The 14,615-nt window shown below is 40.2% G+C and overlaps 1 protein-coding gene and 1 long non-coding RNA gene across 4 annotated transcripts in view; one reads left to right on the top strand and one right to left on the bottom strand.

The window, feature by feature from the left end:
• Nucleotides 1-14,615, top strand: part of ATRNL1 (attractin like 1) — a 494,510-nt gene that overhangs the window by 421,699 nt on the left and 58,196 nt on the right. For all 3 annotated transcript variants that reach the window (XM_083504739.1, XM_083504740.1, XM_083504741.1), the window contains one exon: nt 3,392-3,506. In XM_083504739.1, the coding sequence (XP_083360865.1) occupies nt 3,392-3,506 (115 nt within the window). The remainder of the gene's footprint in view (nt 1-3,391; nt 3,507-14,615) is intronic.
• LOC310707722 overlaps nt 1-14,615 on the bottom strand; it is a 48,703-nt gene that overhangs the window by 21,274 nt on the left and 12,814 nt on the right. The window lies entirely within an intron of this gene.

Here is a 14,615-nt window from a genome sequence, read left to right as displayed (position 1 = left end):
AAATAATACCCCTCCCCAAAGCTGCTCCAAGCTGAGGTAGGGGAAATATTAGAATACCTGAATGGAAAAATTTAATTCCTAAACAAATCATGACTGATTCATACAAATGTCTGCAGTGCCCAAATTTACTTTCATGTTGTGAGGGTTCTATACAACTAGGTATGTAATCAGCTATACCACGGCCATAGAATCTTTAAACCAGCTGACCAGGTAGGTTGGCTGGGCTGGAAGTTCCAATGCATGCAGTTTTAGCAACGGTATGATTTCTGATGGCCAGTATATATGTTTGCCACAATTTCTCGTTTGCTGCTCCTTTTTCTGCTCCTTAACTTTATCACAAGAAATTCTAGCACAAATTGCTGTAAACACCTTTAAGTTCTGACCTCTACATTAAAATAAATTCTGGGGAGTTTACACACAAGCAGACTTGTGCAGGGAAATGTTGATAAGTATAATATATCTCATCTCAGTTTTTCTGCATGTTTGCTCACTAAATGTATCCCGGTTCTAGAGTAATAAAGGTTACTTTCTGTTAATTAAATAGAAAATGATAATTGTTTATGCAGTGGAAAATAATACTATTTTCTTCTCTTACTGCAGAATTGCATATCAGCATATTTAACATTGCTAAACTGTCACTTGTTTTTATATCCTTAAATCAGTTGACATTTACATGTAGTTTTGTATTTTGCATGTAAATGGAAAAGTTTAATGGCTTTGAACTGCAAATCAAAACCCATTGACAGAGCTTCCCCTTGGATATTTTTCTTTTTTGTCTTAAGAACATGACAGCATTGCTTTCTAAATATTTACACATAAGAGGGTAAAATGACTGTTTTTGACCGCAAAGGTTTTAGAAATATCTTCAATACATAATTAAACATGTAAGCTCTGAAATGAGAAATTCATATGATTTATCAAATGCAAAATATGGAAACATGACTAATTATAAATCATTTTCAAGTGCTAAGAATTTTGTGGATTTGCATTCTGTACTGTGTGTATTTGCTACTTCTTGATTCTTAGACACTCAAGAAATTTTGTGTTGCTGTGACTTATATTGTGCTCATATATGAATGCCAGGGAGTCCTCTTAAAAAGAAAATAGTTATGCATCTGTATTCAGTCCAAGTGAAAGATCCATGAGATGCCCCATAAAGTCCAAGAAAGGGAATAGATCTGTGTGCACAAGGAAATGTGCATATATATTTGCTTCAATAAAATGAATAGGAATAGGTCTTTTGTGGAGGAGAGCTCTTTGTGCCCCTCGCCTCTGATGCAAACAGAACTGGATTTCACCCCAAAGAATGGCCACACAAGTGTAGCCAGAACTGAAATTCCACATGCAGATATTATTTTAAGATAAAAAAGCACTAAACTATTCCAAGGTGAGTTCTGTCTGCCAGAGTAGCAGCTGCAGTTCAGAGTGGAGGGCAGGGGGAGACACACTTGGATATGGTCAGTTCAAAATTGAAGTCTCTTCAATTAAAATTAAATAAAATTGCAGAATAGCTTGGTTAATTCTGGGCCCAGTTTGGACCTAATCATACTTTTGATGACATTAGAAATGGAACAGAATTGGAATTTCTTTACCCAACCTCCTGTGATCTCCGGCCAGGGAAGAACTATTGGGGTGATAGCTTGGATCTGAGTTCGAGATGCTGTTTCTGAGCATTGCCAATGTGCAGGTTGGTCTCTGTATGCTTACCAGGTGGTGGAGAGCAGAGAACACTCTTCTACTTTTCCTTGCTTTCCACTTTTCCCCAGTCCAGACAAACAATTAAAGAGGTCTGACTAACAGTGACTTTCCTGCCCCCATCTGCTTTCAAATCTCCTTAAAAACCCTTTTTTGAAGTTTGGGGGATGCTTCTGAATGGGGTAGACGATTGTACAGGTTGCTGAGGGAGAAAAAGTGATAAAGCAGCACAAACCCACACACAAACAGTGACCCAAGCACATATTACACCTCTAAAGTGGACACAGCTATAGATATACCAATGGTCTGGCTGAGAATAACACAGCTTCCTTTGTTCTTAATTATTAGGTCTTATTCTTCCCTATGTTCTGCATTGCCTCTTTTAGCTTTGCTTCAAAAGCAAGTTGCTATCTGTCCCCTGTTGCAAAGCTTTGCTTTCCCCCTCTGTGTTGACTCTAATGGCAGTGGAGCTTCAGAGGCTGTGTTGCAAGTTTACATCTCCCTGTAAGAAAGCACTAGAACTGGCCATTCTGGTGTTTTTGACATCCTTCTTTGGTATCCCTGCATCAAACCACTCGCACAGGCCACCTGGGTTCAGAACACCCTCCCTTTCTGTGTTCTTTGACAATGCAGCAACATGTTTCTGGTTACCTACTGGGGGATAATATATATTGTATACCACATTAAAGGTAAAGGGACCCCTGACCGTTAGGTCCAGTCATGGCCGACTCTAGGGTTGCAGCGCTCATCTCGCTTTATTGGCCGAGGGAGCCAGCGTACAGCTTCCGGGTCATGTGGCCAGCATGATTAAGCCACTTCTGGTGAACCAGAGCAGTGCACGGAAATGCCGTTTACCTTCCCACCGGAGTAGTACCTATTTATCTACTTGCACTTTGACGTGCTTTTGAACTGCTAGATTGGCAGGAGCAAGGACCGAACAATGGGAGCTCACCCCATCATGGGGATTCGAACCACCAACCTTCTGATCGGCAAGCCCTAGGCTCTGTGGTTTAACCTACAATGCCACCCACGTCCCGTATACCACATTAGATCAGTCCAATTTGTTATTTTGATTTTAACAAAAAATATTTTCTTCATGTATATTTGATTTAGTTTAAAATGCAAGGGGGGAAATCCTCACCTTTTATCTTTAGCAATATATTTCCTTTTTCCTTCTCTCTCTCTCTCTCTGTGTGTGTGTGTGTGTGTGTGTGTGTGTGTATGTGTGTGTGTGTGTGGTGGGAGTGGGGGAACTACTGCAAGCACAGCTGTTTTTGAAAATGTAACAGTATTTTTGAAAATGTAACACAGTATTCTTCCCACTGTGCTTTCTGTATAAGTTGTTGAGTGATACTAATCCTATGAGAAACTGTAGTGCTAAAACATATTGCTGATCTGAATGTTTCAGTAATTAACATATGTTACTAAATTTGCTGAAATGAAGAACATTATCTTTTAGGTCATTTCTTTCTTTTGCCACTTTAATTGAATAATGCAAGTTATTCATGAAAACCTGTATTTAAGTCAATGAAATGAAAGGTTTGTTTAAAACAACAATCAATGAGAATTATTCACAGGGAAACATTGAGGCTCCTATTTTATTGTGGATAGTTGTAAATGTTTTGAGTGAAGAATACAATATGTAGCAATATAAAATAACCTAGATCACGTAATACAATTTCTTCTCCATTTTCAGGGTTCTCCAAAGCCAATTGCCATTGAGCCTTGCTCAGGAAACAAAGCAGCAGTACTTACGGTGTTTTTATGCTTGCCAAGAGGATCATCAGGAGTCCCACCACCTGGTCAGTCAGGTAAGAATTCTCCTAAATAGCAGCTATGGCTCTGATTTATTTGTTGTTATCCTAAGTGTATACTGATATTTACATTAAAAAAGGAAGAACCAGCCTCCATTATAGTTGTCGAACCATACAAGTTGCTTTTCAGAATCAGGACCAGTTGCAATTTGTCAACTTGTTATAACTTACCTTCTCCCATATATACCTCCCCATTCATTCATTGAGCTCCTCAATGGAGGCCCTTCACCAGGTCCCCCTACTTAGTGAAGTGGGTTGTTACTAAGGAGAGGGCTTTTTTGGTGGTGGCACCATGCTTATGGGAATGCTTTCCCCAGAGAGGATAGCCTGGCACCCACGCTATGGTCTTTTATAGACAAATTAAAACCTTTATTTTGTTCTCCAAGGCCTTTTAATGGGTATAGTTATCTGGTGCTTTTAGATAGATGTACCATGTTATTCTGCTTCTGGTTGTTTGTTTTTTTCTGATATAAAATAGTTCCTAGATGTTATGCCTTTGTTGGGTTTTAGATGTGTTGAGTCCCCCCCTACGTTTACATTATTTATAAATGGTTTTGCTGTTTTTATGGCTTGAATTTAGTTTGTTGTACTTTTAATGGGTTTGTGAACTATCCAGAGAGCTATGATTTGTTGGCAGTATATACATTTAATAAATAAACAAAATGGCATGTTATATTATCCAATCACTTCTGTTCTTTTGAAGTCTAGTTCTTTCTTTCTTTCTTTCTTTCTTTCTTTCTTTCTTTCTTTCTTTCTTTCTTTCCTTCTTTCCTTCTTTCCTTCTTTCCTTCTTTCCTTCTTTCCTTTTTGCCTTGTCTAGTGAGCTAATAAGCATTTTTTGCTCCACCACTGAAAAGGCTGGCTTCCTTTGAGTTGTTGCTTTGTGCCAGGAAAATTAGAACAAAGCTGACAAGGCATGGTTTGTTGCGCTTCCTTTATGTTTACCGTTCAAACTGTTAACCCCTTTCCAGCTTCTTCACACTTCTCAGAAGACCAGTCAAATACAGACTAGTAGCACACCTGTGTATACATATGTACATTTTTATAAGGAACTATTCATTATAAAGATGCCACATGTGAAACTGTTTGCAAAGTACTTTGCCCAGATGATCCTGTCTAGTTTGTTTTTGCCTGCCTTTCCACCTAATATGGGAACTCAAGAGTGCCTCCAGTAAAATATAAAAAAGGGATTCTTTTAGGTTTGCCAAGATGGGCTTAGAAAAAGGATGGGCATTAGGATTAAAACATAGTGGTATGTGTTTTAAACCAGCACGCCAACTGTAATTGTTAGAGTCTCTCTGAGATGGAAGTCTGCTACAGTGAACGTTCTACTCAAAGTGAGACGTGGGGAAATAACCCCATTTTGCTTCTAAACCATTTCTCTAACTGATGTTACATAGCATCATCCTGAAGGGACTTCAGGATCTCCACCCAAAGAAGTGCTGGCACTGACTATTCAGCAAAGGTTTAACCCCTCCCTATTGCTAAAATCTCCCCTCTTTGATTTGCAACCCACAAAGGGGTAGCAAAATTGGAAGGAGATCTTTTGGCTTGGCATTAGAGATTTGGTTGAAAAGATTTAGTCTATCATATTTACTCTAGCAGAAGGAAAGGTCCATAGAAAAACTATTAGGCAGCAACTTTGCATGTAGATTGTCCTGGGTTCAATCCTCAGCACTTCTAGGCAAGTCTGGGAATGTCTGTTATTTGAAACCCTGGAGAGCTGCTGTCAGCCAGTGTAGACAGTACTGAACTACATGGACAAAGGCAACTTCCTATGTTCCTTGTTGACTACTATGTTTCTTGGAGAGTTTCCTGAGGGTGTTTGTTCTGCTTCATCACCGAATGTACAGCTGTTATTTCTTCCCTATTTTGCCCTCAACTTTTGCTCTTCCTCTCCCCAGTGCCTAAAATGTTTGTGTCAGGTAAGAAGGCAAGGGAAGCAAACCTAAATTTGCTGTTGGCAGCTGAAGCCTTGCCCTTCAGAGGGTCAGATTTGTTCGAGAGCTGCCACTTCCCAGGCCCTATATTATTGACTAGTATGCCACAGTGGGGCTAATTATAGTGGATAATTATATGTGATGGAAATGCAGTTTGGAACATTTCAATAAACAGCCTGGGGAATACTATGTAGCCACACAATATAAATATAGATGCTCTGGAAATTCTGCAATTCAAATAGCCAGAAAGGAAACTCTGAAACTGGAATAAATATTCCCAATTTAATATAGGACATAGGCTAGAGATTGTTGCTGTTATTTCATCATCTGCTTCTTCTCATGAGAAGTACACCATTAAACCAAAGTGAAAGCACAGTACAAAGTACAGCAAACTTTGGGTACCAAGTAGTTATGTCCTGCCTTCTAACCCCTAAGATCTCAAAGTAAGACTTTTCTATTTATATGGATAGAAAATGGAGTGTTGGTTCATCTCCCTCAAAGTGGGGGGCATCAAATCCTCATCCATTACTATTTACCAACCCAAGTAATTAATGGAGGTGTGTCTATGCCTATAGTCCTGATACACCCAGTACTGAATTATATGTATTTATATTTGTAACATCAACTAATGGAGTCATCTGAGGTGAAGATGCATATGCCCCAAAGGCCCCAATTATACCCATTGAAAGCTCTGCATGGAACAGGGATAGTATGGAGATGGCCTAGGATCTGGTGGGTCCAAGGTCCCTTCGTTCATGGAAGAAGCCCCCAAATCAGCCTTTCTTTGCCAGTCTCAATATGATGTAACTAATTTCCCTCCATTGGAGCCAATAAGGAGATACTAAAAAAAGAGCCATGTGGGAAAAATTCAGAACATCTGTCCTCAATTTTCCACCCTGGCCAGCACAAGCCGGTAGGACTTTTCAGTGCACATGGACACCCCCCCACACACACTTCATGCACACCCCTATTGTCACTTCAGGTTGTCCTGCAAGAAAGTGTCCTCTGTATGGGCCAAGTTTTTAAAATCTGTAAATTTCCTCAGTTTATTTTATTTAACAGCAGTATAAGAAAATAAAGAAATCAAGGGTAATGATACCTTAGGAAATATTGAGGCTTGAGAGGAATATATGTCTTGATAGGAAACCTAGTACAGAACAATAGTTTTAAACATTATACATATGGAATTTATGGGAAGTTGGAGAGTACTTTTGTATCAGTATTTCCAGATTTGTCATAAAATATGTATACTGGTTGGGACACGGGTGGCGCTGTGGTCTAAACCACTGAGCCTAGGGCTTGCCGATCGGTAGGTCGGCGGTTCGAATCCCCGCGATGAGGTGAACTCCCATTGCTCGGTCCCAGCTCCTGCCTACCTAGCAGTTCGAAAGCCCGTCAAAGTGCAAATAGATAAATAGGTACTGCTCCGGTGGGAAGGTAAACAGCATTTCCGTGTGCTGCTCTGGTTTCGCCAGAAGCGGCTTAGCCATGCTGGCCACATGACCCGGAAAAGCTGTCTGTGGACAAACGCTGGCTCCCTCGGCCAGTAAAGCGAGATGAGCACCACAACCCCAGAGTCGTTCGCAACTGGACTTAACTGTCAGGGGTCCTTTACCTTTTTTATGTATACTGGTAATGTCTATTGAGAAATAAGACAGATTTGAAGTATTAATCTGTAGTAGTAATTCAAAAGGTCTTGTATAAAATGATGATAAAATTAGAAATAAGACCTACTCTCTGCTAAGAAGATTGGGAAAGGAACTTAGGTACTGTTATGTCGAATGAGACTTGGACCTTGTGATGGTACCTTGGATAAAAATTAACTTTGTGTATAAAGTTTTTAAAAAATAAAATCAGTTACCCCATCTAGGGAACCAAAGAAAGCCTGTGAAATGTAGGAGGGGGAGAAAGGAAGGAGGAGAAATATGTGCCTTACCAGCCCTCTGATGAATCCTTCCCAAAGTGCTGAGCATAGGACTGGCAGTGCCCTTTGCGCTGCAGTTCCCAAGCACCCACTTGACAGCTGGCTGGGGAGAGTTTGGAAATCCTACACAAGGCATTAGGACAGGGTCAGAGAAGGTAGGTAGATGGACAGTATTTTTTTGTTAGAAAAAGAGTAATATTCCTAATGCTTTGAGATGACAAGATACACAATAATGTGTACCCACTTAAATTGTTACAACTTTTTCTCAATACCTGTTTTTATGGCTTGGGTTTGAAAGTTTTAATGCAAATGTATTGTTTCCCTCTTTAAACAATACAATAAAAAGAGAGAAAAATCAATTTCTAATTAGATCTGAAATTTCTTAAGTGAATTCACTAACATATCTTGCGTTCAGGCCTTAACTAAAAGTAGCAATGAGTTATCTGTTCCTTAGTGCTAATAGCTAGGGCTTAATTGCAAATAGCGGGACAAGTCAATAGATTTCCCATATGCAAGCTGAAAATATAGAGACTAACCTACAGTGCTTTACTGTAAATAGTAAACCATCTCAAGCCTGCCTCTCTATAGCACCAGTACAACCATGTAACTGGTTTTTCCATACCCTGCATTCCTGCTGATTTTTGCCGAATCAGTCAGAAGGTCTGGCATTTGTTCTCTCACAGGACTGGCACAAGCCTAGAGGATGTGGCTGGTTTCTCTTCTCTTATCTTGCAAACAGCACCTCAAAATGTGTCGTCGTCTTCTTCTACTACTCAATCTGATATTGTTGGATCTTCTACAATATTGCTATGGGGCTTTTAATACTGAGATTGGTTTGCAGCTCTGGGTATTTCCTTTGCCTTGAACTCCACAACTTACTAGATCAAGCAGTAAAACTATTGCTGTACCATACCATTCCATATTTCACATGTGGATCTCATGACTGACATTTTTTGCCTATGAACCTCTCCGTCTCAAAGAAAAACCTTCCTACACAAAAGCTCATACTCATTCTTCTCTCTGGTGTGTGTGTGTGGGTGGGTGGGTGGGTGGGTGGGTGTTTGGGTGTGGGTGTTTTAATGTGGAGGGGATTGGTGTTGTACTCAGTTGGGCATTAAATCTTGCAATTCTACCCACCTAAAAATAAATAAATGAGTGAAGTAGTGAAGTCCAGGAATATTTTTATCTCACAATACTCTGGGTTTTGTGGACCAGGTCTTAGCTTGACACGCGCTGTTCATAGTCTGCTACTGCTCTTGTGTTGGCAAACGAGAGAGCCTTTATTGTGGCTGCTCTATATTGCAGAATTCCCCCTCAAGAGAGGTTAGATTGGCTCCCTTCTTGTTATCTTTCCTTGGCAGTCTAAGACCTTCCTATTCAGAGATGCCTTTGAAAACTAGATGCAGATGATATTGGGCTGCTGTCAGGGCAGTTGATATTTTGATGCTGGTTCTAAATGTGCTTTATTTGTACTTATTGTTTTTAACTAATTTGTTTTCATTACTTTAGATTTTATAATAACATTTTTAAAATGTTGTAAGCTGCCTTGAATCCCAACTTGGGAGACAGGTGGGGTGTAAATACATTAAATAAATAAATAAATAATAAAATAGATTCATTTTCTGAGGCAAATGGAACAAGAAAATTAAACAAGAACAACACACTTTGAAAGCAGTGACTGATCAGAATCAGGTTTTCACCTTGTCCTGTGGAATGTTCCATGTCTTGTTACCTTTTGCCTTTTTGGATTTGCTTTAGTAAACCTCTTTCATGACCTACTAAACACCCCTAGCATGATATGTTTTGCTCCTCAGGATCACTATTTGTGATAAACCATAATTAATATAACAGGGACTGATGCCTGAATGTGAAGTCTCTGTACCAACTTGGACTAACTGACCTTTTAATTCCATTGAACCCTACAGTTCTACAAATCTATCCTAAGTGTGTTTACTCAAAGTGAGCCTCACTGATATCAGTGTGATTTATTTCCAAGTAAGTGTAAATTTAGTTATTGCTTACTTGGCTGAAGCAGATATAAATTTGTCTACTTCACTGCTATCTTTGTTTAGTATACATTAAATTATATGTTTGGGTGAAATATTTTGTAAGATTCTTATTTTTCTTCATATTTTTCCTTACTCTGAACTAGCCCACAAAGATTTGAAACCAAGATTTATAATCTTTGCATCTACCCCATCCCTAAAGTTTGGTTTCCAGTTGTTGTTGTTTTGTTTGCAATGACATTCTCGGCTCTTCATTCTTGAGAATTTATTTTGCTCCTAGATTGTTCTCTCCATGTGGTTCAATATTTCATCCAAACTACATAGCCAGACCTTGAGTTCGTTATTTCCTTCACTTGCTGCCGCACCATTGGCACTTGGCTCTTTCCAGATAATTTATTCATTACCTTATTGCCCTTTATATTCCTGTTGTCTGGTTTATTTTGTTTACTGCCCAAAGTCTTGGAGAGCTATAATTTAGTCCTTCCTAGAACCTTGGATACAGCTGCTCTTAGACAGAAGCTGGTCTACCACTCAATCTCCCAGCAAACTTGTGCAATGAGGAGCTTAAGCTACTAAAAATGCAGAGTCAGACCCGTCAAGGCAGAGGACTGTTTTGCTATAAGAATTTCATATATCTGTGATGCTGGTCACTGCAACACATACATATGGCATTTCTTACCACATCATTACATTTTGGCACGTTTAGGACACAATGGAAAAGTCTAGCAATAGTTATTTTACAGAAAAATCGGAAGTTTCTAAAGGAAAGCTTAATCAAGATTAAATGCTACTTTTACTTGCCCATATTTTGCAGGCTAGCATATGGAACAATCCATTAACTAGATTGGACACCTTGGAATCTACCAGCTTGTTTCTAGAAATTACTAGGGAACTGCCCACAAGATTTCACAGGTGTCATGCTATTAGTATAGGACATTTCTAGGCCTTCCTCCCATTTGTCCCCATTCATTGCCCCTTTTGCCTCCCAAATTTGGCTGATATCACACACCTACAACTATCTTGGCTCCCATCTTCTTCTCTTCCACCTTATTTGCTCTGCTGGCACCCCCCCACCTTTTCTCCCAAGTCAGACAGATGCCAACAACAACTCATGCGCCTGAGTTTCCTCTTCTCCTTCACTACCTCCTATCATCCCTATGACTACCTTTTTTGTTTTACTACCACTACTTTTCTCCCTAGGTGAGGTGAATCAGTGCAGTAAAAATGGGGCCATTACACCAGGTTTCTGTTACGCCCACTATATCTGTGCTGCCATCTAAGACTCTAGCTTACCCATCTTGGCTTGGAGGTTAAGCATATAAACACTTCTTTTCAGATGTCTTTGACACTTGCATTTTAGCCAATGGTACTTTAGCCTCTCTGAATTGCTGGCATATGCCCCTACATTCTCAATGCCTAGCTCTACCCCTTCCTCTCTTGAATGGCCATATAGTGGTACCTTGGTTGTCGAACGTAATCTGTTCTGGAATACCGTTCGGCTTCCGAAACGTTCGAAAACCGAGGCGCAGATTCCCATTGGTTGCAAGAGCTTCTTGCACTCAGCGGAAGCCGCGTCGCATGTTCGAGTTCCGAAAAATGTTCAAAAATGGAAGCATTTACTTCTGGGTTTTCAGTGTTTGAGAACCGAAACATTTGACAACGGAGGCGTTCAGGAACTGAGGTACCACTGTACTCACTTCCCACTTCGTCCCTGAGAGATGACTTGTTCCAAACCAGACACTGCTCAGCTCCTGTCATCTTCCCCCTGCCAGTCAGCTGAATAGACTTCACCCCTTGGTGCTCAATACACTATAGTCAGGGATGGAGTGGGCAATAAGAGGGACACTAGGAGGGCACTCCTGCACCCCCTTCCCATGTAGTTCCCTCTTCAGACACAATGCCTTAAGTGGGATACTGCCAAACTAAATGCATCTGAAATCACACGTAGGAGGTTGGCTGACTTAATACCATGCATATTGCTGCAGCAATAACCAAAAATTATACCACTGTTTTCGTCATGAAAAATACTCCCTTAAACTCCCAAATAGTACTTTTTATTATTTATTGCAGTTGTTCTGAATACAGGATCTTGAAAGCAAAGACATGGTATTTAGCCTAAGACAGGTAAGAAAGGGAGATTGCCACATAGTATATGTATATTGGCAGCACAAAGATCCTGCATAATTTCAGAGAAATTGGCACAGTAGTTGGGAGTCTGGCCACAGGAAGCCTAGGGATGAAACAGCAGGCAGTGCTGTGAGACAGGAAATAAGTGAATTAGCAGGAGTGCAGGTATGCCAAGAAGGACCTGCAGCAGTTTTTGCTTATGCAAGGCATAGCCACACACAATGAAAGCAGTCAACAAAAATCACCATTCAGTACAGTTATAAAAGGAAGATTAGAGCAATGGAACCCAATGGATGAATCAACACAGCTGCAAGCACCAGGAATTACTGCTTGCTTTTGACCTGCATATAAAATGAAAGCTGCCGTAGAGATTTAACACTGCACATAAATGTTATGTCTGACAACAGACCCTAGTGATATTTTTTGTTTTCCCACCCCTTGATGTTGTAATGCAAACTACTTTGGATTAATTAAGAAAATCAATCAGTCAAAAATAAATAAAAAGCAACATTGGGTCCGGATGTCGCTGTTTGTTCCCATTCCTGTTATGCCTGCATCATTTTGCTTTCCCTTTTAGCTACAAAGGAAGAAGAGGCTTTGTTTATGGAATCAATATTGAAAAAAGACACACATTTGTAAATGGCAGATGTAGGAGACGATTGCTTTATAAGATATGCCAATATGTCACAACCTAAGTTATAAAATCTTTGAATAGATTGCACACCCTATAATTGTTAAAATAGCTTTAAATATATTGATTTTGTTTTCCTATTATTGAGGTGGATTTGGGGCAGTCACATTAATCCTATTCAAAATGTCTTCTCTCCTTTTACATTCTCAACCCCCCCCCCCATACATTTGCCTCAAAGTGCAAGCACTTTCAATGTGAAGGGAGAAACTCAACAAGGAAATGTAGATTAGCTTCCTGCAAAGCTATGTAGAGGTAACAAAAACAGGCAAAGGGGGGCTGTTACTGTATGTTAATAGTTAAAGCACAATTGACTGACTGTTGTTATTACGGTTTTAATAACACTAGAGGTATGGTCTACTGATCTTTCAAATAAATAATGAAGGCTGATTTCCCCCCCTCCCTATCTTTAGTTAGAGTTGTTGTTGTTGTTGTTTAGTCGTTTAGTCGTGTCCGACTCTTCGTGACCCCATGGACCAGAGCACGCCAGGCACTTCTGTCCTCCACTGCCTCCCGCAGTTTGATCAAACTCATGCTAGTAGCTTCAAGAACACCATCCAACCATCTCATTCTCTGTCGTCCCCTTCTCCTTGTGCCCTCCATCTTTCCCAACATCAGGGTCTTTTCCAGGGAGTCTTCTCTTCTCATGAGGTGGCCAAAGTATTGGAGCCTCAGCTTCACGATCTGTCCTTCCAGTGAGCACTCAGGGCTGATTTCCTTCAGAATGGAGAGGTTTGATCTTCTTGCAGTCCATGGGACTCTCAAGAGTCTCCTCCAGCACCATAATTCAAAAGCATCAATTCTTCGGCGATCAGCCTTCTTTATGGTCCTGCTCTCACTTCCATACATCACTACTGGGAAAACCATGGCTTTTACTATACGGACCTTTGTTGGCAAGGTGATGTCTCTGCTTTTTAAGATGTTGTCTAGGTTTGCCATCGCCTTTCTCCCAAGGAGCAGGCATCTTTTAATTTCGTGACTGCTGTCACCATCTGCACTGATCATGGAGCCCAAGAAAGTAAAATCTCTCACTGCCTCCATTTCTTCCCCATCTATTTGCCAGGAGGTGATGGGCCCAGTTAGAGTTAGATTAAGTTAAATGTGTTTGAGACTAAACCCCAAAAGGGGAGCAGGGAGAGAACCTCACAATTAATTACAAAATTCAGTTTCTATACTCCTGTAATGTGTTTTGCACCTTATTTATTGGGTATTTAATTTCCTAATGCCTGCATTGTAGTAAATAGTAACCAATGAGTCGTGTGTATGTGTGTGCGCATGCGCACAAGTGGACCTATACAATTGTACTTCTTCTTTCCCCACTACTAGCCCCACAAATCATGGGGGTCAGCTCCATTGCACAAGCAGAAGTCTATTGCACATTGGATATAACCCTTGGTGATCATATCCAAGTGCAATGGTCTATATCATACAGAAATGTTTAGCAGAGCTAAAACTGTGGTTTCTGTCCCTGCACTTCTGGTGCACCAGTGCCTCCTCCAGGGTAGTCAGTAATTTATGCTAGGACAAAATGATTGACTAGGGTGCATATATGTACAATCCATTGTGTGTAAGGCAATATTGCCCATTTGATGTGCCTGAATTTTGCCTGGTATATTCATCACTCTGTTCAGGCCTACCCACGTAGAAGCTACTTTGCATATGGCAGTTATGAAAGGCTTGCACCTAAATTTGTGAGTGCCGAGGTTTGGGGGCTACTAGAGGGCAACATTTATTTAGATATTTGGGAAGAGGGTTACCTTTGGCATGCAGTAGCACCGTTTAAATACATATGTATTTAGTATCATTACAAAACAGTCTAGCAATTGGCTATTGGAGGTCTCTAGTGGGGAACCACCATAGTTATTTTGGCATTAGACATTTTTTCCCCACCAGAATGCCCAGGAACAAGACTATAGGGGAAAGAAAATAACAGCCTCTCACAACCTTGCTTTGCTTCTCACAACCTTGGCAGAAGAAAAATAATTAATTTAAAATGACCTACTGCCACCCACTAACGATAAGTCCCCCTAAATTTCTTTTAATCTCTCCCAATTTACTCCTTGACCCCTGCCTGTTTTTCAGCTGTTTTGAGCTGAAAAACATCTCTTGATGTTTTTCAGCTCAGCTATAATGCAATGTGCATAAGGCCTAGTCAAACATTATGCTCACTAATAAGTGTCTAGTGGGACAGGTCTGTAAGACAAGCCTAGAAGGTGAGATATTGCTTCCCCTCCCCACCTTGTATGTATAGGAGAGACAGTGAGGCACATTATCATCTGAACTGTTTCCTTTTTCTTGTCTTTTCAAACATGTTAGATAAATAGAAGAAACATTTCATAGATTTTTCTAAGATTAGATGTGTTTTTGCAGCATCCATTAAAGTGCCAATTGTTTGGCATGTGCCTTTTTATCCATGTGGTT

The sequence above is a fragment of the Podarcis liolepis genome (assembly GCF_965112155.1).
Source record: "Podarcis liolepis genome assembly, chromosome: 5".
Taxonomy (NCBI): Eukaryota; Metazoa; Chordata; class Lepidosauria; order Squamata; family Lacertidae; genus Podarcis; species Podarcis liolepis.
Note: the sequence above shows the minus strand (reverse complement) of the source record. Positions and strands in the feature narration are given on the sequence as shown.